The 26897-nt window shown below is 38.3% G+C and overlaps 1 protein-coding gene and 1 non-coding gene across 2 annotated transcripts; both read left to right on the top strand.

Moving 5' to 3' along the window:
• Positions 1–948: 948 nt before the first annotated feature.
• Smp_131360 (putative dead box ATP-dependent RNA helicase) lies at positions 949–24762 on the top strand (the record flags this gene model as incomplete). Its single annotated transcript, XM_018798443.1, has 11 exons — positions 949–1143; positions 1188–1256; positions 4485–4802; positions 10310–10468; positions 11270–11654; positions 13096–13506; positions 14518–14580; positions 14608–14769; positions 16808–17033; positions 20950–21010; positions 24556–24762. The coding sequence occupies 11 exons, from the start codon at positions 949–951 to the stop codon at positions 24673–24675; spliced, it is 2169 nt and encodes a 722-aa protein (XP_018653384.1). The 3' UTR covers positions 24676–24762.
• Positions 24763–25764: 1002 nt separating this feature from the next.
• On the top strand, positions 25765–25881 carry Smp_sma.U5.1.1. The gene has a single exon (XR_001974643.1). It is a non-coding gene (small nuclear RNA).
• Positions 25882–26897: the final 1016 nt, after the last annotated feature.

Genomic DNA, 26897 nt, shown 5'->3' with positions numbered 1-26897 from the left:
GATGGTGTGAAATTCTGGAGAGACGTACGTAACCAGGAGGATAAATCGAAACTTCAGGAGGGCCTTAAACGGCTTCAAATTTGGGTGGATGAAAAAGGACTTACCTTTAACACTTCAAAGTGTAAATTAGTTCATCTGAGACATGTTGTAGACAACGAATACAACCTAAGTAACTTCCTTCTAGAAGTATCCCATGTTGGAAAAGACCTGAGAGTATTGGCACCCTACGATTCGATGTCTTACGCTAACTGTAACAAAAATGTCTTCCGAGCAAACCTTGCACTGGTAACGTTTAGGCGCATTTTGGGACAGTTCGAAGGTATAACCTTCCACATGATCTTCAGCAGTTTTATTCGTCTCCATTTACAATATGGAAACACGGTATTTTCCTCCTTACTCCAAGGGGATACAGACAATCTGAAGAGTATCTAACGACGAGTAACGAAATCAGTTCGGGGACTCAAATTCAAGTGTTATGAAGGGCACCTTCAATCACCGAATCATTACCCATTAGAGTACAGGGGTCTTAGAGGTGACCTTGTAATGACTTACGGCATCCTAAACACTTCTCAACATCCCATTAAACACCTACCTAAGTTTAGTCCCAACACAAACTTCTTGGGTTATACCCAGAAACAGGAGACACAACAGGGCAGAACAGAGTGTAGAAACTCCTTTTACTCCTTAAGATTGGTCAAGTTCTCGAATTGGCTGCCGAGTGAGCTAGTCCAAGCGACTTCCCAGTAGTCCATCAGGAGAAAACTTGACAAATTCTCAATGAGAACAGTATCATATGATGATTTACCAACCTTTTTTCCTTTTCCCGTTTTATCGATAATATACCTTGGGTTCCTGCCTGAAGGTGTCGATGATCCACTGCTATTAGATATGGAAGCCCTTTAAGTGAAAGCTTCCATTCAGTCCAAAATCATTAGAACAATTTGAACCATGTATGATAACTGCGGATTTTCGAATTCTCAAGGTTGTCGTGTTGAAGTAATGGGTTGGGATTCTCTTAATCTCCCAGATTACATTGTGAAGGCACTCAGTGATTGTGGTTTGGAAAATCCTACACCTATACAAACTGCAGCTATACCTCCTGCACTCCACGGTTTCTCCGATGTTCTTGGATCAGCACCAACAGTATACAATGCTTATATGTTTTTAATACTGACTTCCTCTTTTAGGGAAGTGGGAAGACTTTGGCATTCGGAATTCCTCTAGTATCAAAAGTATTCTCCCTCAAGACTCTTCAGGTAAGTAACTATTTTGGCATGTGGTGTATAACAATATTTCTCGTTGAGACCATACATTATGGACGGTATTTGAGCGACTCTGAAGTGATGTTGAAGCAACTCGTCTGCCTACCAAAGTTAAAATGGATTTTTAATTAGTGTGAGGGAAATAGAATTGGAATTAAGGTTTCAAGTTCGCGTTTAGTAATTAAAGTAAGGCTTATCACCATAAACTTATATCAGGCGTCATACTGAAATGCCATTTATCTACATAGAAGAATAAATTTGCATCACAGTCCAAGATTTGCAGCCTTTAAATGTCACTGGTTTGAACATAAACTATAGTCTCTCCGTACTTTCTTCAAGTCTATTATACGCTATATAAACAGCCTCTTGGTAGCTTTTACACTTTAACTGCCTTCAGTCCCTATCATAGTTTGGATAGACTCGGAAAATTCGGCTTAAGGGTTCTTCAGGGGATACACAGGCTTGTTATTGATGTGTTTTGTCATAAATCCGCTTTTGAAGTTTGTATTGCGAAGAATAAAAGTTAATTCTAGTCATGATTTATTCGTTGGTTTCAAACCAAATGCTACCTGTTGCTTTGATGACGTCGTCTGTGGGTTCACCTCAAAGTGCTATCCTTTATAAATGATTCCGATTGATGAGGACCAGATAAAATTACTTTAAATCAAACTGGTCAAGACGTGTTTCAAAGTCACGTGTGTGAGTTGAGCTTGAAAAGTTCTCTTATAACCTTGAAAAGTTAGGTCATAAGACTAAGACATCAAAATCTTTCCCTTTAAATAGTGGTTAGAATTGGTTTTTCAATGTACATACGTTCTTGGGAGTATGTCGCTGATAAACTGCGTTGTTTTTCATAGTTGAATTGCAATCGACTTTTATCTACTCAAATGTGAAGTTGATTTACATAGCAGTAGTAAGATGCATGAACGGCTTTGGAGATTCCAAATAACTCCGATTGATACATTAGTCAGTCGAAAATCGTTTTTCTGTTATGAGGCGATTTAGGATACGGTAGCAAAAGTACGTAAGATCAGAAGTTTTGAGACAAATACTAAACCCATCGTCCAAGACGTTGATAAATGTTATTGATCGGCATCCCATCATTTTCACAGATTGTTCCACTGATATCAGATTTCTCGCTGTCACTGATTCGGATAGGTTGAAAGAGCTTCCGACAGTTATCAGGTGCAGCTGCTGCTTCCAACTCTTTGTCACTCTCTGGACACCAGCCTTGTCGGTCCTTACGCAAGCTTTGCCCAATTTTATTGCGTAACAGTCATCGTTTGTGGTCAAACTCGCAGTCATGCAGAGTAAACTGACGGGCTTTAATAAGTTGTAAAAAGCCTGAAGAAAACCAGTGCTTATAGGCGAGACGTCTCGCAAAGTTGCAAGCGACTTTACTCTCCATTTTCATGGTATCATGCAATTGCAAACAATTTTCATCTATACGGCTCTCCTGTTCTTAGACGCCTACCTGAGCATCCAACTCTCCAGCTAGTACCACAATATCTGTCGAACGCACTTTCTGTACAAGAACAGTTAACTGGTGGTAAACTATCCTTAGTCGCATCCGGGCTGCAATCTGTTGAAGCGTAGGCAGAGATGACGAAAAGTTAGCGTTCCTCATGCTGATTTCTTCTCACTTTGATGGAACTTTCTGATATAACAGCACATAACCGACTGTTAATGGGGATCCAATCAGTCAGCGCTGCCTCTGCGCTTAGTGCGACACGAACGCTAGCAAAACCAGACGGAGATGCCACAGGGTCCACGAATAAACGCACATGAAACAATCTTTTCGAAGCGACAGATGGAGAGAGAACTTGTAGTACTTCACTAGAGTCTTGGATTGGCAACGTACATCGATGTTGAGACTTTCTAAAGGCATAGCTAACCCTATCTATTGTTTGATCTTTATTAGTAGGCGAACGTTGAAGGACATCAGTTTGAATGGTATACGTAGTTTCACGAAGACTTTCATTATTCGTATTCGGTGGTAGCATTCAACTTTCGATCAGTCAGTGACTTGAGATCGTTTAGATAGGACAGGGTTTTCGCAATAGGTGAGCTTCTGTATAAATCGAAAAGTAAAATGCCCAAGATGGGAATAAGGGGGAATACATAAGTTACGTAGTATAAAAGAAAGAAAAACGAATGCTATCATGTGATTGTGAATAAGAGTTGTTTGAGTGAGCATTGAAGCAAGAGAAAAGTTTCCAGTAGTAGTTATCATTGGTTTGTATTAAGGCTGTGATACTGTCTGGGTGCTCAAACCGAAGCAAGTTAGGGTCAGGGAACATTCTCTCTGTCTAGTCATATGAATAAGTTCATTTCACGCACACATACGGAAAATCCCAAAATCCGTGTGTTTTTTTTTATCAATTTTACGGAAATATAATAATTTTCCTCTGGTCATTCTAAAAGCTGCTTACATTTGTCCCGAGTCTTTTGTCCCTTCGTATCTGCCAATTTTTAGCGTCTAAGTAGTAAAATATCGGTAAGTTCTGCCAAATTTTTTCGAAGCTATTCACACAGGATACTAGCCATCTCCAACTGTCAAGAATTCCACATTGAAACCAATCTTTAATCTGATTAGTCGACTCATTATCGTCTATATAGTTTACTTTCATTTACATCGTGTAAATGTATTCTATTTGCTTTATGTTTCTGATAATAACGAATAACACGACCTTTCAATGGCTTTGGAAAATTCGCGATAGATGGTGTCTGCTGTACAATTTGATAAAAAGTACTTATCTGTTACAGCCAATTAATGCATGTTTAGGGATTAGCTCTTCTTTGAGTTGTACTTTTATGATGCAAAGAAGCTTATTGACAAGTGAAAATCTTTTAGACCGTCATAAACTAAGAAAGAAAACACTATAGTTCATACAAAAAAGACCCCTCTAGCCAGTAGATTGTACATGACTAGCTAGACTGACCTCCTCGAGTTAGGTGTGACCGAAAGGTGTACTGAGAAGTATTATCATCTGTGATGCTCACCTCAAAATTGTAGAATGAATCATATCCAGAGAAGGGGACGTGGTAGTCGTAGCAATACCACTTCAAATTCTGATATTCCTGGTATGTTGTACTGAACTCATCACTGATTAAATTCATTTAAGCTATGATACAAACGTTCATCAGTGATATCTAGCCAAAAGCTTCATTGCGTTAGTGTCATTCAGTTTTCATTGTGTACTTCATAAATTTGTTTTCCAGAGCCAGACTTGTGAGGAAGAATCCAAAATTAATAGCGTGATTGACCAACAAAAATATGAAGTGGCATCTTGCGTCAAGCCTTGTGGGAAAAAGAAGAAAAGAAAGAAGGAAACCGACATTTATTCAGGTTTAGATGTCATAGAAGAGTTAGATGTAAATACTGGGGAAATTCGCGCAGTCCATTCCCTTGGTGATCCTGTTACAGAAGATTCTGAAACACTCCCAATTATCGAACCTCCTGTTTGTCTGAAACCGAATTTGAATAGGAATCGTGTTTATGGGCTTGTTCTAGTTCCTACCAGGGAATTAGCCATTCAAGTATGAAAAATTTTTATTTTAAAGAAAGTTTCCTTTCTGGTCATCTTTTTGACGATTCCATAGTCCTTGCAAACTTGGTTTTGTTCACATTTAATATCCTCTCCTATGTTCATATCTCGATCATTGTACTGTTTGTTTCTAATTTTTGTTCGATTTTTGTGTGTACCTATTCTAATAGTGTACTTCACGTCGAAAAATGTTCTCATAAGGTTGCTATTTATCTAAACCGAATTTTGTATTATAATGTTTATGTAGAGTTGTTTTTTATGCCTAGAGTCACCAATCATTTTAACTTGCAGTTAAATAAAGTTTAAAATCAAGACTAATAAACCATTATCTTTTGGTCAGTCATGGAACAACGTAGGATCTGGCACAAATATCTGACAGTCCAAGTTGTAACCCTTCACATCAACACGGCAAGATGAAACTAACAAAACAAAAAGCAAAACGTGAAGGAGATGTAGCTATGGATTAGTTTTGTGTCTTTACTCGACCACTTCAATAGTAACCAGCATAGCACGGATTAGCAATGGGTGAAGGGGTGTGACACCAAACTACTCTAGCTAGTGAAGGCTAACACTCGCATCAACCATCCTTATCTAGCAACACAAACCGAAAAATAGCATTAATCGCTTGTTAATTTCGCTATGCTCAAAAGCGCTATCTGAAAGACATTTACCTGCACACGTTCTTGACCTTCATAGTCCGCGTTTTGTAGATCATATTGATGTAAACTCGCCCTCTTCCTCAATGGTATACCCCGTCTGTAATAAAAGTGCTGCAAATAAGCAAAACTCGAGTTGATCCTTTGCATTCTTATCATGATCATGAAATCACAAAAGTAATAGCTTTAGACGACGGCTCATCATAAATTCTTACTCGACCAATACTGTTCGATCAACGAGTCTTTAACAGGTTAGTCTACATGTTTGACATGCTTTTCACTGATATATAGTGCTATAAAATCCGTCAATTGTCGAATCCACCTCCAACCTTCGGGTCGGAAAATACTACTGTCGGGCCGCGGCAGATATGTTTGTGCTTCAAAACCCGTCGAAGGGTAATTATGTGGTTTGCATGTCCACAGTTATGTTTGAAACCTGCCTATTTCTGGGATCGCGGTTCTTGAGCTCCATTTGAACGTCAGATAGTTATGGAAGCCAGTTTCTCACACTATATTAATCAAATTGTCATAAGATTCTTATTTGTTCTTATAAAATGCCCTGGTACGGCCGAGAGTGGGGAGAGTCTACTCTCCCTCTCGAAATGCTCTCACATGGCCAGCGAATATATAGCCTCTGCTAGGGAAGTCCTACTCACTGCCTTCTCGTACCACGGGTGTTGTTTACGAAATTGAGAGGACGAAAAGCGAATGTCCGGCGCTATAACCGGATTGGTGGACACGGAGGGTCCACCTAGGGGAGTTGGAAAACCCTGATTCCAAACCAATGGTGTACATGGGCTCCAGTATCCTGATGGAACGAATGGCGGAAGAACCTGTCATTGGTCAACGGCTACCATGGGACTTCATCTCCTCGCGATGCTCCACTGCCTTGTGGATCAGACCTTCAGGTCAAAGGCTCGGGGTGTGGTCCCCTAAGAAAACTACCTGCTTCGGTTTGGGCACCCGGGCAGTATCACAGCCCACACACAAATGAATGAAATGATGAACTCTATTGACGATAATATCCCTGCTCATACTAAAAGCAAGACAATTTACATTATTATTATTATTATTACCTTTATTATTATTATTTACCATATCGCTAACTCACCCCTTTTTATCCCCAATTTGTGTAACCTTACTTTTCAACTTATGCAGCAGCTCGCCCATGGTGGAAAATCTGTCCTATCTAAACGATCTCCAGTCACTGTCTGGTTGAAAGTGAATGCTCCCACCGATAATGAATACTGAAGCAGTCTTTCTGAAACCACGTACGCCGTTCAAGCTGGCTTCCTTCAACGTTCGCACACTAATGCATATCAGACAACAGATAGGGCTGGCTATGTCTTTGGAAGGTCTTAATGTTGATGTTTGTTGTCTATCCGAGACCCGTATTCAAGACTCTAGTGAAGTACTACAAATCCGCTCTCCATCTGTCGCCTCGAAAAGCTTGTTCCACGTGCGCTTATCCGGGGACCCTGTGGCATCTTCGTCTGGTCTTGCTGGCGTTGGTGTCGCACTAAGCGCTAGGGCTGAGGCAGCACTAATCGATTGGATCCCCATTAACAGTCGGTTATGTGCTGTTAGATTAGAAAGTTCCATCAAAGTGAGAAGAAATCGGCGTGAGAAACGGTGTCTTTTCGTCATCTCCGCCTATGCCCCGACAGATTGCAGCCCGGATGCAATCAAGGATGAGTTTTACCATCAGTTAACAGTTCTTCTCCAGAAAGCGCGTTCGACAGATATTGTAGTACTAGCCGGAGACTTGAATGCACAGGTCGGGCGTCTAGGCACAGAAGAGAGTCGTCTAGGTGGCCGATGGGGACTTGTTGGTCGCAGGACAGATAACGGGGACCGTTTGCTGCAACTGTGCACAGACCACAACCTGTTTCTGGCCAGCACTAACTTCCGGCACAGTCATCGCCGGTGTGCCACCTGGCATCCTCCCTCTGCATCCCAAGCCTGGACTCAGATTGATCACATCGCGATCAACTACCGCTGGCGTGGTTGTGTACAAGACTGCTGCTCCTTTTGGAGTACCTATCTGGAGTCTGATCATGCCCTGGTCTGCGCCAATCCCACCTTACTTTTCAGTGGCCGAAGGATTGACCACCACCAACGGATTGATATTAGTAAACTGGCTGCAACTTCTGTTGCAAGTAAGTATCGAGCGGAGCTAGCCTCTAGGCTAGCTACCACCCCACCGAAAAGTATAGATGAGCATTGGTTGCTTCTTCATGGCGCCATGAAAATGGCGAGTAAAGCCGCTTGCGGCTTCGCGAAACGTCCCGCTTACAAGCACTGGGTTTCTTCTGGCTCCTTACAACTGATGGAAGCCCGTCGGTCTACTCCGGGTGACCGTGAGTTTGACCACAAACTAAGGCTGTTACGTAATGAAATCGGGCAAAGCTTGCGTAAGGACCGGGAAGCCTGGTGGTCGGAGCGTGCTAATGAGATGGAAGCAGCAGCTGCATCTGGTAACTGCCGGAAGCTCTTCCAACTCATCCGAGCCACTGGCAGCAAGAAGTCTGGTGTGAGTGAAACAATCTACGAGGATGATGGGATGCCAATCACTAACATCTCTCGACGTCTTGGACGATGGGTGGAATTTTTCGAAGGGCAGTTCAACTGGCCTGCTGCTCCGGCAACATCAACCAGCTTGTCCTGCCCCCCATGGCCGGTGACGACTGATCCACCAAACGAGGCGGAAGTCCGCAAGGAACTCCAACTCTTGAAACGTTACAAATCACCGGGCCCAGATGACTTACCTCTGGCTCTTTTTAAAGATGGTGGTGACTTTCTGACTAAGGAATTGACTGTGTTGTTTGGAAAGGTTTGGGAGCAAGAAAGTGTTCCAACATCTTGGAATGAGTCAATAGTCGTCCCTATCTTTAAAAAGGGTTCACGTTGTTCCTGCAATAACTATCGGGGGATAAGTCTACTTTCGATTGCGTCCAAACTATTGGCTTCTATCATTCTTCGTAGGTTGTTTAAAACCCGCGAACGATTGACTCGCGAGGAGCAGGCTGGTTTTCGTTCAGGTCGAGGATGCATTGATCACATCTTCACCCTCCGCCAAATGTTAGAACACCGTCATACTTATCTCAGGCCAACAATCGTAGTGTTTCTTGATATCAGGGCGGCCTTCGATTCGTTGGACAGGACTGTTCTCTGGGATTGTCTATTGAAGAAGGGTGTGCCTGAGAAGTTCATTAACATCTTAAAGGCCCTGTATACGAACACCTCAGGCAGAGTGAGGGCATACAACCACCTCTCTCCATTGTTCCATTCAAGCAGTGGGGTTAGACAGGGTTGCTCAATCTCACCATTCCTCTTCAACTTTGCCATCGACGACATCCTGGAAACAGCTCTGATGGATGTAAGTAATGGCGGTGTGGATATGTTGCCTGGAGAACGACTTCTCGACCTTGAGTATGCGGATGATATTGTCTTACTGTGCGATAATGCCCAAGGCATGCAATCAGCACTTAATCAGTTGGCAATCAGTGTCCGCAGGTACGGCATGTGCTTTGCACCCTCCAAGTGCAAAGTACTCCTACAAGACTGGCAGGATTCTAATCCTGTACTCACCCTGGATGGTGAGGAGATCGAAGTAGTTGAGAAGTTCGTGTATCTAGGTAGCTATATAAGTGCTGGTGGTGGCGTGAGTGATGAGATTGATGCACGTATAGTGACAGCCAGAGCGGCTTATGCCAATCTGGGCCATCTTTGGCGCCTTCGTGATGTTAGTCTGGCTGTAAAAGGTCGGATCTACAACGCGTCGGTGAGAGCAGTTTTGCTCTATGCTTGTGAAACCTGGCCTCTCCGAGTTGAGGATGTTAGACGTCTCTCTGTGTTCGATCATCGTTGTCTCCGAAGGATTGCTGACATACAGTGGCAACACCATGTTAGTAATGCAGAGGTTCGGCATCGTGTGTTCGGGCGCAGAGACGATAATTCGATTGGTGTCACCATCTTGAAACACCGACTTCAGTGGCTTGGACATGTTTTACGAATGTCGTCCCAGAGACTTCCACGTCGTGCATTATTTGCCGACCCTGGGACTGGTTGGAAAAAGCGGAGAGGAGGTCAGTGTATGACATGGTGTCGTGGCATGAAAGAGAGCTGCAAAGGGTTAGCTTTCGTTGGTCCTTCACGACTCCCTGGTTGGGGTCCGAGAGATGGTGCAACACAGTGGCTAGAGACGTTATCAGATATGGCTCAGAATAGAAGCCAGTGGCGATCCTGCTGCAACCTTCTTTTACTTTCTACATAAAGAATGGTTCTAACTTTCCTAACTGAAAGAGTCTTCTGGTTGTACATTTCAGTCCGCCTTATCTTTTCATCCCTTCTCTTCCTACTTTCATTATTTTGTGTGGCGCATATGTACCTGGTGCCCTTTTGTACCAATATATATGTGTTTAAATAAATAAATAAAAAACAGCGCGCCTAATACATTTATCCTAACGTCCAAACTACAGATAGTATTAAAGTCTAACTGGCGCTCCTAAACTAACATAATTAAAAATCGTTGTCCATCTCCCACAAAATCCGGGTAAGTGTTGCTTGAATGAAGGAGTGTTGGAAACCAGTTGAAGTATATTCCTCAACGTCTTTTTCGTATTGTTACACTTACCTCTTTTGTCTTCTTTAACGATAGTTCTACTGGCTACAGATTTTTCAATCTATAATCTATATCAAGTCTAAACATGTGTTTATTTTGATTCTTCGCCACTGCCGTACCCATAGCTTTTGTTTCCGTTACCGCTTGATGTGTAGACTTTGCTAGTATGTTTAGGTCGATATTTTCAATGGTGGTCATTTTTCCCTTGAGTAAATATAGGTTACACAACATCTTCGTGCTTTAATGAAATATGTCGATTATATTCGTATCGAAACTATCGTTGGTGGAATATCAGTTGATAAACAGCTTCGACTTCTTCGACGTTGTCCGGATATACTTGTTGCTACTCCGGGAAGACTATGGCATTTTATCCAACAAGTTAGTTCTTATTATTTATTCGTGTCTTATATAGATTGATTAATGAAATTGAGCCATTTGTAGAAGTCTTGTTTGTAATGAATACAAAAAAATCAGAATTATTGGATAATTTACAAGTTATTAAAAGAAACTTCATAGATTATCTCTTCATTTCTTTTAGCTAGTTAGTTTGTTTTCCCCCAAGTGACTAGCTTTGATGAAATCATTCACTGTAATCGTAACAATTTTGTTACCAACGTTATGCTCGTACAACCTGAGAAATAATAAGACACCACGTACACCTACAAGCAGCGGATTTCATCAATAGAAACCTGTAGATACACTAATTTTCCTGTTTTCATATATCATTAATGTTTTGGTGGAAAACGTAATGAACGTGATTGTATGGGAATAAAGTGTAATAATGGTAGAGGGGAAATAAGTATTTACAACTAGAATACTTAATTGTATTTTAATGTTTTACGTACTTGACTTATAACCATTGGGTTATGGTTTCGAGCTCTTCTCCATAGAATACTGCTCGTTAATCCTTCTGTTCTGACCAAATTCTACTTATTAAGGAAATGAAAATGATATACTTTTTGAGAATAGTTGATTTCACATTATTAAGTAAGATTCGTCTATTCTACTTTATCATCTTTCTCTTAAATACTTTTACAATTGTTTCTTTATTGAGGAACATAAACTTGAATGTAATGACTGTGTATTGTGTGGTTTTCCAATTTTTTTTGTATTTCGAACCCCCTAGTTCGACTTTAGTATCTATGAGAAATGTTTTGTTAATATATTTTTTTTGCCAAGGGTGAACCTCATCTTCTGACATTACACAGTGTCAATGTAGTTGTAGTCGATGAAGCTGATCGAATGATTGAAGCAAATCACTTTGATGATTTACGTGCAATATTCAATTGGCTACATTCATCATCAAGTTTTAATAATGAAGGCAAAGAAGAAGAACAAGAAGATACAACACATTTAAAGAAAACATTAAATCTTAAAAGAAAACATAAATTAATTGAAATGTCAGATCATTCTACTGATATGAATAGAGTACAACGACAAACATTAATTTTTTCAGCTACACTTACATTTGTACATAGTGGTGCATTAAAACCAGGTACTGGATCTAAAAATCACAAACTTTTACCAAACAATAAAAATACTATGACTAAAAAAATAAAACTTGGTAAGGTTTCTGCTTTTTTTTTGATTCATAGTTATCATGAATAGTATTCAATACAAAGAGTTTATTATGCTTTTCTCCTTCATCTTTATCTATTGTACCGACTACGTTGATTAACAGGTTTCACAACACTGTATACTATAGAAAAGCCAAGATGGTAGTGTCAGCAGCAGTAGTAGTATTGAATGTTATATGCGATCTAGTCAACTCCTATATCTAACTAGTACGTACTCTAATATTCAAGACTGGGTCAGAACTGAAGACAGAGGATACAGATGCTTTAAAATGGTAGTATCAGCAACAGTAGTAGTATTGAATGTAATATGCGATCTAGTCAACTCCTATATCTGACTAGTACGTACTCTAATAGTCACGACCGTATCATAACTAAAGACAGAGGATACAGTGTATACACGCTTGTATATATTGTATTGAAGTTAGGATTACGCTGTTAAGTATCCACAAAACAATTATTATTTCATACAAACATTATATAAATTCACTTAGTATTGTTTGTTTGAATTTTCCTATTGATGTTTAGGACTGCAACTGGTCAGTCTCTTATTGACATATGTGCATACTGTGTGTATTGCCTCGATATAGCCTTAATTCACAGGACTCAGTAGCTGAGTGGATAACGCGACGGCGTTTGAAGCAAAAGGTTATTGGGTTCTAGTCCCAGAATGAACATCAACTCTGAGATGTAGGTACATCCAGCTGACGAGTCCCAAATAGGACGAAGTGTCGCGCTTCCTGGATTCCACTGCTAGCCACTATCCATCTTTGCTTATAAACATTATATATATGCTTATCAAATAAGTAGTACACCACCCTGCTAAAGTTTGTCTAATGACAAATATTGATCTAGTAAGAATTTATGGCAAACTATCATCTGAAGTCACTATGCCAATTTTTTTCATCAAGCCTCTCTACTATTCACTTTGACTAAACATTGTCACAGACAAACCTAGAGAGACAAATATAACTTTATCTAATATTTTGCTGATTGCTTTTTGCTTGAAACGTCTTTGATTTTGCTTGTAGTATACAAATGACATAACGCCTGTAGTACGAATATAAACACATGACGATCCTATGAACACCTTAAGTAGTAATGTGAGAATGTTCGAGTTATATCTCTGTTCTTCTAAATATAATACTGCCTCGAAACCAACATGCATAATTGGGTAATTTGGACATGGGGATTGAAGTAGTCGGATAGATTGACCACTGCAATTATCTCGAAATTCTGGTCAAGCCTTTTTTATCTGATTACTGATGAGATATCGCATCGGTTTTCTGGCTTACAATACCATTCTTGTCACTAATTTTGTGCTGTCGCATTTCTTTCCTTTCTCTAATGTATATTCCATACAAAGTTTAATACTTTCGTCTTCCCATGGTTACTGGATAAAGTTAGTTATTTGTTCTTTTATACTTTCAGCTGTACTACGTGAAATGTTCGGTTTGAAAAAATCTGCTAAAGTAATCGATTTATCATCAAACCATTCCACTGATCAATCAGTTTCAAATCCCGGCTTAATCTGCAAATCAACTTGCCCTGATACCCTTTCTGAATGTCGGTTGTTATGTCCAAGCCAGGAAAGCAAAGATATTCGACTATTTTGGTTCATTGCATTTGGCCGTCATCTTGGATCTTCAGAGTATTCCAATCGGCGGTGCTTAATTTTCCTAAATAGTAAATCTGGTGTACGTCGATTAGCTGGAGTATTACGTCAGTTGCTCAGTCCAGATGCTTTTTCGGTATCTGGATATCCATCACTACAGTATGTAAATGTCTTACATGCTGATATGGTTCAGAAGCAAAGACTACGCGCACTTGAACGGTTCCAAGGTATTTTATGTATTGTTGTCGTGTCCTGTATTTTTATTCGGCATAACATTAGCTAATTAGTTGCTGAATTTCGTTATACAATCGACATATGGACAAAAAATCTATTAATCTAAGCCTGCGTCGGTAGTTCTTAACATTTAACACTTGTTCATTCAGTCCTAATTGGTATGGAACACTTCCATCTCCTGATCAATGTGACCAAAACTTATCAATAGGAAAATACACGCAAATATGTAAAAATTACTCAGTATGTCTTTTTGATCCTCCTAAAGGATCTTATCGCTCGTTCAAAACCAAATGTCGTCTCCTTTGTCTCAGTTTTCATCTTTTAATTTCTGCGACTATTTGTTTGGGCGGTATATTCCAGTGTTGTATTTCACCATTATTGATATCATTGTAACTTGTCGTCACCAGAAGTATTCACTGTTTTACGAAATCGATGAATCAGTTGATATAGTTATGAACTTTACTGAGTCTAACTCATTTTTCATGTAAATGTTTATCTATTCGGCTTTAGGCGATATTATGTTAGAGTTGGGGGTACTACTCGATCACCTGCAATGTAATAAATTTATTGTATTTTGAACCTTTAGCTTAACGGTAGGGAATTAAGTGCTTTAATCACTAGGCTATTTTTACCGATAGAGGTCGTCGAATAATTTATTCACACTTGAAGCTGTTTATTTTAATTGGTATTGAACAGAATTATAATGAAACAAACCTTATGATAATCAGACATGTAATACGATACCCATCGACTAGGTTCACTTCTACTTTTAACTGTATGATCTCCATAGAGTGCATATTAAGGGTAGCTCATAGTCAGCTAAAAACAGATGACCTCTCTCTATGTGTTGCGATAATTTATGGTAAGTTAAAGTGATCCATATTCGTAAGCAGATTAAACTAAGTCGTCAATTTTTCTTTTGTTAAATTTAATATCTTTGTATTAATTTTGTTTGCATACAATTCAAATCCAATTTCTCAATACCCTATACTATAATGTTCTAGCTGATCCAAATGGAATTTTACTCGCAAGTGATGTAGCTGCTCGTGGTTTAGATTTAGCATCAAGTGATAGTATAGTTGAAACAAATGGAGTATCATGGGTTATACATTTTGATGTACCTCGTACAGCTGAATTATATATACATAGATCAGGGCGTACTGCCAGAGCTAATCGTCAAGGGACTAGTTTATTATTTATTTCACCAAATGAAATTACTTTTTGGCGTCGAATTTCTGTCAGTCTTCAAAGAACTAGTAAGTAATCATACTGTAAATAGAATCATTTATTGTATTGATCATGATTATCAGATTTAGTGTTGATTATATTCACTGTATAAAGCAATGGCTTAGTGGTTAAGGCGATTGGATTTTAGCTCCTGGTTCGAACTGCACTCTACTGCACGAACAATAGGGAAATGAAGTTATGAATTGCATAACAGATTTAACATTATTTCCGTTTTCGTTTGGTTTTTTATTTTCTGTACTTTTGCGTGAGGATCGTGAGGAGATGCAGTCCCATGGTAGTCGGTGATCGACAATTGGTCCATACGCCATTTGTTCCTTCAGGATACTGGAGCGCATGTGCACCATTTGTTTGGAATCAGGGTTTTCCAACTCTCCTAGGTGGACTCTCCGTGTCCACTAACTCGGTTAGAGCACCGGATATTCGCTCTTCGCCATCTCAATTTCGTAGACAACACCCCCCTCCACGAGAAGGCAGTGAATAGGACTTCCCTGGAAGTGGTTGTGTGGACATGACCACTTGAGAGCATTTCGAGGAGAGCTGACTCTCCCCACTTTCGACCATACCAGGGCATTTGTAAGATAATACTATCCATCTTATTGAACCTAATGTAGTAATATGATGTGTTATGAGCAATAAATTGTGTCTGAAATAGTACTAAATAGAAAAAATAATACTATTCCATTGTGAAATATGTAATAAACAGACTCACATGGAATCATTATGAAACTACGTTTTAGCTAATATTTAAGAGAACAGGTATAAGTGTTGACAGGCTGTGTGTGGTACGGATAATCATGACAAATCGAAGTAGATCATCAACTTTAGTGGTTGGGAGATGTATTACATGTGTCTAACAACCGCCAACCTTAACGGGTGATGTTTGCTGGTGTAGAATTGGATTGAAAGCTAGTAGTGGCTGAATCGAGACATGATATTAGCTCGTAACGTCATTGGTTGTTGGTCTAAGCCATATTGGTAAGTGCAAACTATCTGGTTATCGTCTACACAATAACGACAATCTATAGTCGGAGACATTGGGTAAGTTAGCTCATAATCGTTTACAATAGCGCAGATACATTCACTCTTTGTCGTCTTATCAATCTTGGATCTGAATTTTCCACTATATATATCTTTCCACTATGTTTTTTCGAACCATTTTATCAATGTTCAATCTTTCCCATTATCATAGAGATTGCATTATTTTGATCTTTTTCGTCATTCATGCTATTTTTATATCTTCGTTGTAATGTTCTAAAACAACTTGTCCTAAGCTTTACATTGATTATATCTGTCTGTTCTATAATGTAATAAGGATCGGAATTTGATGGAGAATTGGAAATTTCAATTTTCAACAGTCTGGTTTATACTGATACTCTGGTCATTATATGTAATTTTATTTATTTATTATTTTTTAAAACACATAAATACTGGTACAAGGAAGCACCAGATACATATGCGCCGCGCAAATCTCATTCGATTTGTGTGAGGGCTGTGATACTGCCCGGGTGCCCAAACCGAAGCAGGTGGTTTTATTAGGGGGCCACACCCCGAGCCTTTGACCTGAAGGTCTAACCCACAAGGCAGTGGAACATCGTGAGGAGATGCAGTCCCATGGTAGCCGGTCACCAACAATTGGTTCATACGCCATTTGTTCCCTCAGGATACTGGAGCCAGCCCATGTGCACCATTGGTTTGGAATCAGGGTTTTCCAACTTCCCTAGGTGGACTCGCCTTGTCCACCAACCCGGTTAAAGCGCCGGATATTCGCTTTTCATCCTCTCAATTTTGTAAACAACAGTAATGCCACGAGAAGGCAGTGAGTAGGACTTCCCTAGCAGAGGCTATATACGCGTGGCCATGTGAGAGCATTTGGAGAGGGAGAGCGGACTGTTCCCACTCTCGGCCGTACCAGGGCATTTGGGGGCCTATATGTAATCACTATCTGAAAACAATTCTCTATGTTATATTATTAAAGTTTACACTAAGGCATCTAATGATTGTTTTATCAACTAATTATGACATATAGTTATTTTTTTTATTTTCCAGATATGGAACTCGATGATTTTACTATTCAACCAACAACTATTCAATTGACTATTAGTGAACAAATTGTTAAATTAGCTAAACAAATCGATATACAAGAGCATAGAAATTCTCGAAAACTAGCAAATGATAATTGGTTTACTAAAGCAGCAAAAGATGCCAACATTCTGTTAGATGATGATGATGATTATAATAATAAATTCGACGATGATGAAAATATTAGTAGAAAGTAAGTTAAATTTTATTGTTTACTTAAAACAGAATTAATTTTCAAACTTTGTAAGCAAAGACAGATAGTGACTAGCAGTGGAATCCAGGGCGCGCGTTTTGTCCTATTTGGGACTCGTCAGCTGGATGTACCTGCATCTTAGAGTTGATGTTCATTCTGGGACTCGAACCCAGTACCTTTCGCTTACCCATCGCGTTATCCACAGGACTCAGTGGTTGAGTGGGTAACGCGATGGCGTTTGAAGCGAAAGGTACTGGGTTCGAGTCCAAGAGTGAACATCAACTCTGAGATGCAGGTACATCCGGCTGACGAGTCCCAAATAGGACGAAGTGTCACGTGTCCTGGATTCCACTGGTAGTCATTATCCATCTATGCTTACAATGCTTGTGATTTAAGGCTATATCGAGGCAATACGCACAGTATGCACATATGCCAATTAGAGACTGACCAGTTGCAGTCCTAACACATCGATGGGAAGATTCAAACAAACAATACTAAATGAATTTAATTTTTAAACTACCTGAATTTGGATATCTCTTGATAAGATAAAAATCTACTGGATCAAAGTTAGAATCCCTTTAGAAGCGTCATCCATAACTATTGTAATGTCATAAACTATCAAATATAACATAATATTCAAGTCACTTAATCTAATTATTGGACTAAGAATCTGTTCAACAGTAGAGATTTGAATACACATCCGTTGTTATTGTTATCAACTCATCAACCAAATGTTGATTCGTATGCTTGTCTTTGAGTTACACTTCATGTGTAAAATCTAATGACACTGCTTGATCCCAGTTCCCTTTTGGTTTTGTTTATTGTCTTTATAGAGTCCTTTAAGTGATTCTCATCCAACAATTGAATGATCCATGATATCTCGACATAGAAAAATAAGTGTTTATCTAAAATACACTTTACAAGAAAAAGACATAAGCAATAAGAGATTTCCTAGGCGTCCTCTATGCTATCAAAGTCGAGTCATTTAGAAAGTATGTAATGCAAAATATGAAACATTAGGACTGGTAGGATCTTCCACTGCTTTTTCAAGTTTCGATAGGAGAATCATAAAGAAAAGAACCGAGCGTTGAACTTCCAAAGTAGACGTGCTATTTAAGTTAAACATCGGTTTACTTAGTAGTATATCTGATATTCACTAGATAAAAAGAATTGAAAAGATACTTTTACGAGTTAGAAAATGAATTAAAGCATTGAGTAATAATAATAATAATGTTTGGGATTGACAAGTTATTACAATTGAGGAGTACAATTTTCAAAATGAATATATATTATATAGACTACTGAATATTGGGAGTCTCATCAGCCCTTGTGGTCTGGTGTGTGACGAAATCTCAACACGGATACAGAAGGCTCGTATAGCTTTCGCCAACTTGCGTCATTTATGGCGTAGGCGAGATATCCGTCTAGCAACAAAAGGACGGTTTTAATGTGCAGCAGTTCGTTCCGTCCTACTTTATGGCAGTGAAACATGGCCGGTAAGAGTAGAGGATATTCGTAGGCTGCTAATATTCGATCACAGATGTCTTCGAAGCATTGCTCGTATATCCTGGGACCACCGGGTAAGTAATGTAGTTGTTAGGAAACGGGTACTAGGTAAGGATGGCAAATCGATTGATGAAGTAGTGAAACTTCATCAGTTGAGATGGCTGGGACATGTGTTACGTATGCCCAACCACTGACTGCCCCGATGTGCGATGTTTTATGGTGTGGGAGTAGGTTGGAAGAATGCTAGGGGCGGCCAGACCAAAACGTGGCACAAATCCATGAAGTTGGTAGGTGTAGACTACCTGGTTGGGATCCGCAAGATGATAGCAACCGATGGTTAGAGACCTTGAATGACATGGCTCAAAATCGTTTGCAATGGCGAAGTTGCATCCACTCTTTGTGTTCTCCCAAATACTAATCTTCTGAATTCGTCAAGTCTCTATCTTTTTTCTCTTTCCAAATTTATCTCACTGGATTATACTCCTTGAATAACATCTTCAAACCCTAATCTTTCACATAATGCTTATACTCTTACTACTTCTGCCACCACTATGGGATTTGAATCGACAATTTCATCTCTGTGCTAATGTGGTATGGCAACTTGAACTGATGTACGTACGTACGAAGTTGTACGTTGTGACTGACTGAATATTAATACGTAGTATAATGTATTATACAAAAGTAACGAACAATAGAGAAATGAGGTTATGAATTGCATGACAAAACTAACATTCTTTCCGTTTTCGTTGGGTTTTTTTTTATTTTCTGTACCTTTGCGAAATGTCGCAGTTTTAAACTGTACATTGTTACCTGTTACTAAATTCCCTCGACATAACACACTCAAGTTTCGTTAAATTTATAAGATTATACCGTATTAATGATTCTATAGTAAATAATACTTATCAACTAAAGTTGTGGAGGTCGTCGAATTTTGTTGATATGGTGAATCAATCTCAGTTACGAAATTCTGAATGGTCAGTGTTCAGGAGGAGTCCTATACTAAGGATGCAACAACCGTCCAGTGCTTCCAGGTTTTCAGTGGTTGTCTAATCTAGATTGGTTCGTGATATCCATACAATTACTTAAAGCGATAAAACTGGTAAAATAAAAGTTAATATTTATGACGAACATAGAGAACAACTGGTAAGATCAATGTGTAAAACTAATAGCTAAAAGCGCAATATCTGTCGTGTATATTATGTATGTAAGCGTATCCTATTAGCATAATCATACATTTCCAGATAGATCTGTTGTCGAAGATGAATTCATATCTTTAACTCTGGATCACAATTTCATTTTTTTTATGCATGAATTCGTTGATTATACAAAAAAGACTGTCAAGAATCTGACTTCCAATCTTGTCGACTAACATACATAATGATCTCTGTGATGTTGAATATTTAATGTTTTCTTTTTATCTATTGACTCTTCTATAAGTACACAGAATAATAAATGGAGAAACTTTCAATTATTTATCATCTTTCACGCCCCCTGTTAATTATCAAGTGATCGAATTGCCAATCAGGATACCGAGTAATATGACCTTGTTCTTATGTGAAACCATTGAAATGTTGTCAATCAGCACTAGCAGCCGTGCTTCACCCTGAATCCTTAATGATCCTTCTCGCTTACCCTTGTCCGTTAAGTTCAGAACATAATCTCAGCCTCAGTTGTATAAATTATTATATTTCAGATATACGCAGTTTATTTACAAACAAACTAGACTGCATCATACCACAAAATAGAAGATAACAATTATACAAGATCAGACTAAAAGTTGCTATGAGGTGGAGAGACTGTAACTTAAGAATAGTAGTATATCATATAATAATAGCCAATAAATCAAATGTAAGCTCAAAATAAAAGGACCATAGACATACATATAATATAGTTACTTAGTAGTTATACAATAAGAATATATATGTTCACGAAAGTGAGAGGACGAAAAGTGAATGTCTGGCGCTTTAACGGGGTTAGTGGATGTGGAGTGTCCACTTAGGGGAGTTGGAAAACCCTGATTCCAAACCAATGGTGCACATGGGCTGGCTCCAGTATCCTGAGGGAACAAATGGCGTATGAACCAATTGTTGGTGACCGGCTACCATGGGACTGCATCTCCTCACGATGCTCCACTGCCCTTGTGGGTTAGACCTTCAGGTCAAAGGCTCGGGGTGTGGCCCCCTAATAAAACCACCTGCTTCGGTTTGGGCACCCGGGCAGTATCACAGCCCTCACACAAAAGTGTGGCGCATATGTATCCGATGCCCTTTGTACCAATATGTATGTGATTAAATAAATAAATAATATGTATAATAACAATTCAAAAAAATAGACTCTGGCAGTTACCATTCGCTTATCCTTCTTTCATAAGTATATTTCAAAAGTTATAAATGTTTGTTTTGTTTTTTAGAAGGAACTCATCGAAGAAAAAACTTGACATTACAAAACCATTAAAGTTAGAGTTACGCCAGGTATGTAAAAGTTACTTTATTGCTAGTTTACATTTCTCCCTTGGATCCGCATTATTATTATTATTATTATTATTATTATTATTATTATTATTATTATTATTAGCTTTATTTATGGGGAGACTCCGCTCTCCCTCTCGAAATGCTCTCACATGGCCAGCGAATATATAGCCTCTGCTAGGGAAGTCCTACTCACTGCCTTCTCGTACCACGGGTGTTGTTTACGAAATTGAGAGGACGAAAAGCGAATGTCCGGCGCTTTAACCGGGTTGGTGGACAAGGCGAGTCCACCTAGGGAAGTTGGAAAACCCTGATTCCAAACCAATGGTGCACATGGGCTGGCTCCAGTATCTTGAGGGAACAAATGGCGTACGAATCAATCGTTGATCACCGGCTACCATGGGACTGCATCTCCTCACGATGTTTCACTGCCTTGTGGATCAGATCTTTCGGTCAAAGGCTCGGGGTGTGGCCCCCTAATAAAACCACCTGCTTCAGTTCGAGCACCTGAGCAGTATCACAGCCCTCACACAAATCGAATGAGATTTGTGCAGTGCATATGTATCTGGTGCTTCCTTGTACCAATATTTATGTGTTTAAATAAATAAATAAATAAAATAATATTTTCGGTACAATATAGAATTCTCAGCACAAAGCACTTCAACAAGTTACCGTTTCTTACTTCTTCGTCCTTCCTGACGATAAATATTGAGTGATCACCAGTTAGAAGTTAGCAGCCCAGTCAATCGACATCTGGATAATGTACATTCTTCTCGCTGCATATTGCCAGCAACCACGATATCTCTGATTAGGCCTTCTGTAACCTTTACAGCAAAAGGTCTTACACTTTTCAGAAACGCACCTGAATAGGTTGTGCGATTAATAGGCATAATGATGTATTAAAACAAACTAAATTAGATAACTTGTTGAAATATTTAGATGACAGGAACAGGTAGCCCAGATGCTTAAACAGGCCGCCTAATAGAATAAGTATACTAAATGATCTCGTTAAATAGTATTAATACTAATACTAATACTAATAATAAGTTTATTATTATTATTACATACTTGGATTATTAGTTATCAAGTTTCAGATTTGAGCCTCGTAACATTTCTTTTGATATAAGTAGTCAATTAGTATCATTACTAACCTTCATGCACAAACAATATAGCTCAAAGCTTCGATAAGTGATTTACATTTTCAGTAACTGATAAGTCTCGTTGATTGAACGCTATATTCGGATCCTAAGCTAGTTTCGTAACCCCCAAGTTAGAACTACGCAGCAACTTGAACACGAGAGAAAAGGCACAAAATATGCTAGAAGCACTTTACTCCAAAGGTTCATTTATGTACAGAAAATATAGGATTTTTCTAGTATTTTAAAAGTCCTTGGGTTTTACTGAAAATTCTAGAATACTACTAAACATAGTAGCAGTATAGTAATCAGTCAATCAGAAACTCTACATGTAACTTTTCATTTTCATGATCTTTCTAGCATAACTTTTAATCACACGCTGATTGGATAAAATGCTTCTTAATGTTTCCTGAGCTTGTCATGTGTATTGCGAGTTATTTTCAGGATCATCCCAACAGTAACATCAGGTTGTTGTAAACTTAGGTCACCTTGTTGTCAAAATTATCTTTAATCTGTCTAAACTTTCCTCGATGTAGGGGGGTGGCATTGACCTCTTGACTTCCGAAGAATCTCGGCTTTCACTATGAGGCGTCATAATTCTTCTATATAGAGATCCTTAAATTCCCAAGACAGAGTTTGAATGGTTTAAATTTTTTATTCTGGTTAGCGTTGTTTGTTTTGCAAGGTTGTTTTCTACGGAATGGGGTTGCTGACCCCCATACTCAGCCCTCCTCTTTTATCCGGTCTTAAAACCGTCACCAACCCTAGAAAAGTTACAGGTGGAGTTTCTTTTCTCGACATAAATAGTTAAGTATCAAAATTTTACTGTTCACTTGCAGTTGATCACTGTTTGTAAATTCAGTCCTATATCTTGTTAACTTACAAGTTCTGATGTAGTTTTGTGTTTGAGAGAGCATACAGAAAATTACGATTATACTTTTTTCTGCGAAATAATGTGTGACTGAAGTAGGTAATAACTAAATTTCAAATTGCCTTAGTATTGAGACTAGTTGCGTTCTTTTCATAGTCCAAACCTTCTTTCTATCTCACGTTGTTGAAGGCTTTTTTGTAAAAGGACTGATTATCTATGAGTTAACTCATCTTAGGAATTAATTAACTTTAAGAATATGTCGGTTGTCAAAGAAAGGTGAAGTTTAAAAATAGATCTACTCTGATTCTTAACTTTTGCAAGTAAGATGAAGTAATACTTGAATACTTGTTTGATCATTGATGTTCATTTATCTTTGTAATCATTCAGGTATGTCTACACACAAATGTAAATTGATAGATTTAATGGAATGTAACGTATTTGTTTTTGGTGAAGCATAGATGTTGACTTCTCGATAATGATAAATTAGGCTGCGTAATGTTATAACTTGTGGCCTTCGTACCCTGTTTGTATATAACGCGATGATGCCGCCAATTAGAGAGCAGTGAATTATCGATCGGACCAGTGAGACACGAGACTCCTTACAAGCAGTCTAGAGTACTTATCGGTTCTGCTTCTGCCTAGCCCAACCAGTTAAGTCCAGAACACCAATAACAGCCTCTGCATGATGAATCGTTTATTTCAAGCATACTAAGTTTATATACCAAACAGACAGATCACATCGTACCATAAAATAAGAAACAAGGTTTGGCCAAATGTGGCTGTGATTGTGGGAGGCAGTAATTAATAGACTGAGGATAACTCAAGAATGGTAAATCATATAATAATGGTCTATGAGTCAAAATAAAGCTTATAATAAGAGGGACACGAATATGAATAGTTTATTTAACAATTATACAGTACAATCGTAAAATATAGTTTTTAAAGTGAACAGACTTTTACAAGTTAAAGATATTCTGTTCACCAATACTTTCAATATACAAGTAGGATTCTGATAGATCAACATTCTGTACACTACATTTCCTAGAGGGCATGTTTTCTTTGTTAATTTATTACATATAAGTCACAAACATTATTATTATTATATTTGTCTCTTTATGGAAATTTATGTCAGCACATTGAAGTTCCAATGTTATACTGTTGTATCATTCATTAAACTAAATTTAAGTTTAATAAATGATACACCAGTAACTTAATTCTTTTATATATTACCACCACTAAATTAACTACTTCTATGAATTCAGTGTTCATCTTGTTGTGCTAATGAGTGAGGTATGGCAACTTGGACCGATGCACAAATGTGCCTGGTCCTACGTTTTAGCTGACTGACTGACTTATTAAACGAAATGCTTTTAGCTATAGTAATAGTAAAAATATTTATCGGAATTCATTTCACAATCGTTTGATTGTGTCATTAATCGTTCGCTTAGTATTATACTTTGATTTTATAAGTTATTTAGATAGGTTACTTGCCTATGATCATACCTTGATTGTACATGTATACTATTTACTTTTCATTTCAGCTTATCATTGTTTCACGTGGAAAATTACTAAAGTTGACTGGTGGACAAATTAAATGTTATCAACGACCTATACAAACACTTTCAAAAGTCAAGTTACTTAAAGAGTTTGGTACGATATGAGCAAATGTTGTTTGCTTTGCAGTTTTCCTGTAAATATACATTACTGGACCTTTGTAAATGTCGTTTAAACAATATATTTCTTGCCTTCGACCTACTCAGCCGATTTACTCACACAAACAATATGCTATTTAATACTAGTCGAATAACGTGGAGAACAAGGTTTGAATATCATAGATCGTTAACTTTTTCCATATAACGTCAAAATACAGTTCGCAATAAAAAGCGAGATAGGCTTTTCGTCCTATTTATGAATCATCAGCTGAATGGACTTAAATCTCAGTGATGATATTCACACTGAGACTCAAAAGTAATTACCTTTTACTTCAAACGTCATTGGGTTATCCATTGGGCTACTAAGTCTAGATACCCACTGAATCGCTAAACAAGTACTAATATATTTGTCATATAATAGAACTAAACTGTCTCTATCCGCATATGTGCATCATGAACACATAACGTCGGCATTGCCATTTAATGACAAATTTCGACAAACATTACCATTAAAACCAACACCGAGGATATTTCATCACGAAATAAAATCAATTCAATGTCAATCATTCATGAATTGATTCTAAAGCAAAAAAAGATATTGTGATCTATATAGTGTTCAAAATTATTCGATAAAAACATAGAATCTCAATTGAAAAATATATACAAATAAAAAGAATGGATGAGCACAAAAATCAAATGACAAAGTAAAAATAAGTGCTCAGTAAAGACAAATTAAGCGATTAACTACATAAAATTTCGATTGGTGATCAATGATTGCACATGGACTATTGAATAGAATTGACTTAGTTGGACTGGATTCTAGTGTATAGTGAATGATTGAATGTGTCTGTATGGAGCAGTGAGTTATGAGGGAGGACAGGTGATGGTTGATTGTGTAGGCTTAGTTAGTGTGTATGGGACAGTGTGACGAGACCACAATTGGCAATTGTTTGTTGATTGTTTGCGAGTAGGTGTAGGTGTTAGTAGTGAAATGGTTGAGAATAGTGGAAGATTGGGTGGACTAGTAATTTAGTCAGTAAGCTTAGCGCATAGGCATGCGCACAGTATGCTGTCTATGCTACCTATATTGTTTGATTATACTCCGTGCAAGGACGGAGTTGGAAAAAATGAGATAAGACTCATTGTATTGTGCCTCCCCACGGAAATCTTTAGTAAAAGGCGAAAGATTTATCCGCAAATGAGGAGACACCAGAGTTATGAAAGTCAACCGTCTAGTGCAATGTATACCACTAATAATACATTATCATATATACACGCTACGTTTTGCACACAACTTCTTGTATCAATAAAACACCATAATCATCTGACACCGATACTAAACAATAAACACGACCAGCTATATTTCACACAATATTCTCATCAAACATTTGAACTATTGACACGGTAAACACCAGTTCAACCATTCCATACAATCACAACATACACACTGTCGCTGATCTACTGTATTTCAGTAGGATATAGAGTTTCTCGTCGAAATTTCACGGCACCGTTCCTATCCGATCGTTTTGGGCCAGATTCACATGCCAACCAACAGACAACTTATTTCATACACTCACAACCACTCACACTCATAGACCAGAATTACACATAGATCCAGGTGGACACACATCAACGGAAACAAATGAACGAGCATATTAATTGAATAATGAAATAATAACTGAGTGCTCCGTACAGACATATTAGATGATTCACTACATACTAGAATCGAGTCCAACTAAGTGATTGTATTCAATAGTTGATATGCAATGATAATCACTACATACAGTTTGAATTGATGCTGCATACGATTATTGACGCATAATGAATCAATTAGTTGTGGCCATCTAGTAGTATAATGATAGGAGTCAGTGAGTAGTTGAGTGTATTCTGGTTAATTAGTATGGTGGTAAGTGTTATGAGATGAGGTGAGGTGATGGTTGATTGTGTGATTATCAATGATTGCACATGGACTATTGAATAGAATTGACTTAGTTGGACTGGATTCTAGTGTATAGTGAATGATTGAATGTGTCTGTATGGAGCAGTGAGTTATGAGGGAGGACAGGTGATGGTTGATTGTGTAGGCTTAGTTAGTGTGTATGGGACAGTGTGACGAGACCACAATTGGCAATTGTTTGTTGATTGTTTGCGAGTAGGTGTAGGTGTTAGTAGTGAAATGGTTGAGAATAGTGGAAGATTGGGTGGACTAGTAATTTAGTCAGTAAGCTTAG

The sequence above is a fragment of the Schistosoma mansoni genome, chromosome 6, assembly GCF_000237925.1.
Source record: "Schistosoma mansoni strain Puerto Rico chromosome 6, complete genome".
In the NCBI taxonomy this organism is placed as follows: Eukaryota; Metazoa; Platyhelminthes; class Trematoda; order Strigeidida; family Schistosomatidae; genus Schistosoma; species Schistosoma mansoni.
Note: the sequence above shows the minus strand (reverse complement) of the source record. Positions and strands in the feature narration are given on the sequence as shown.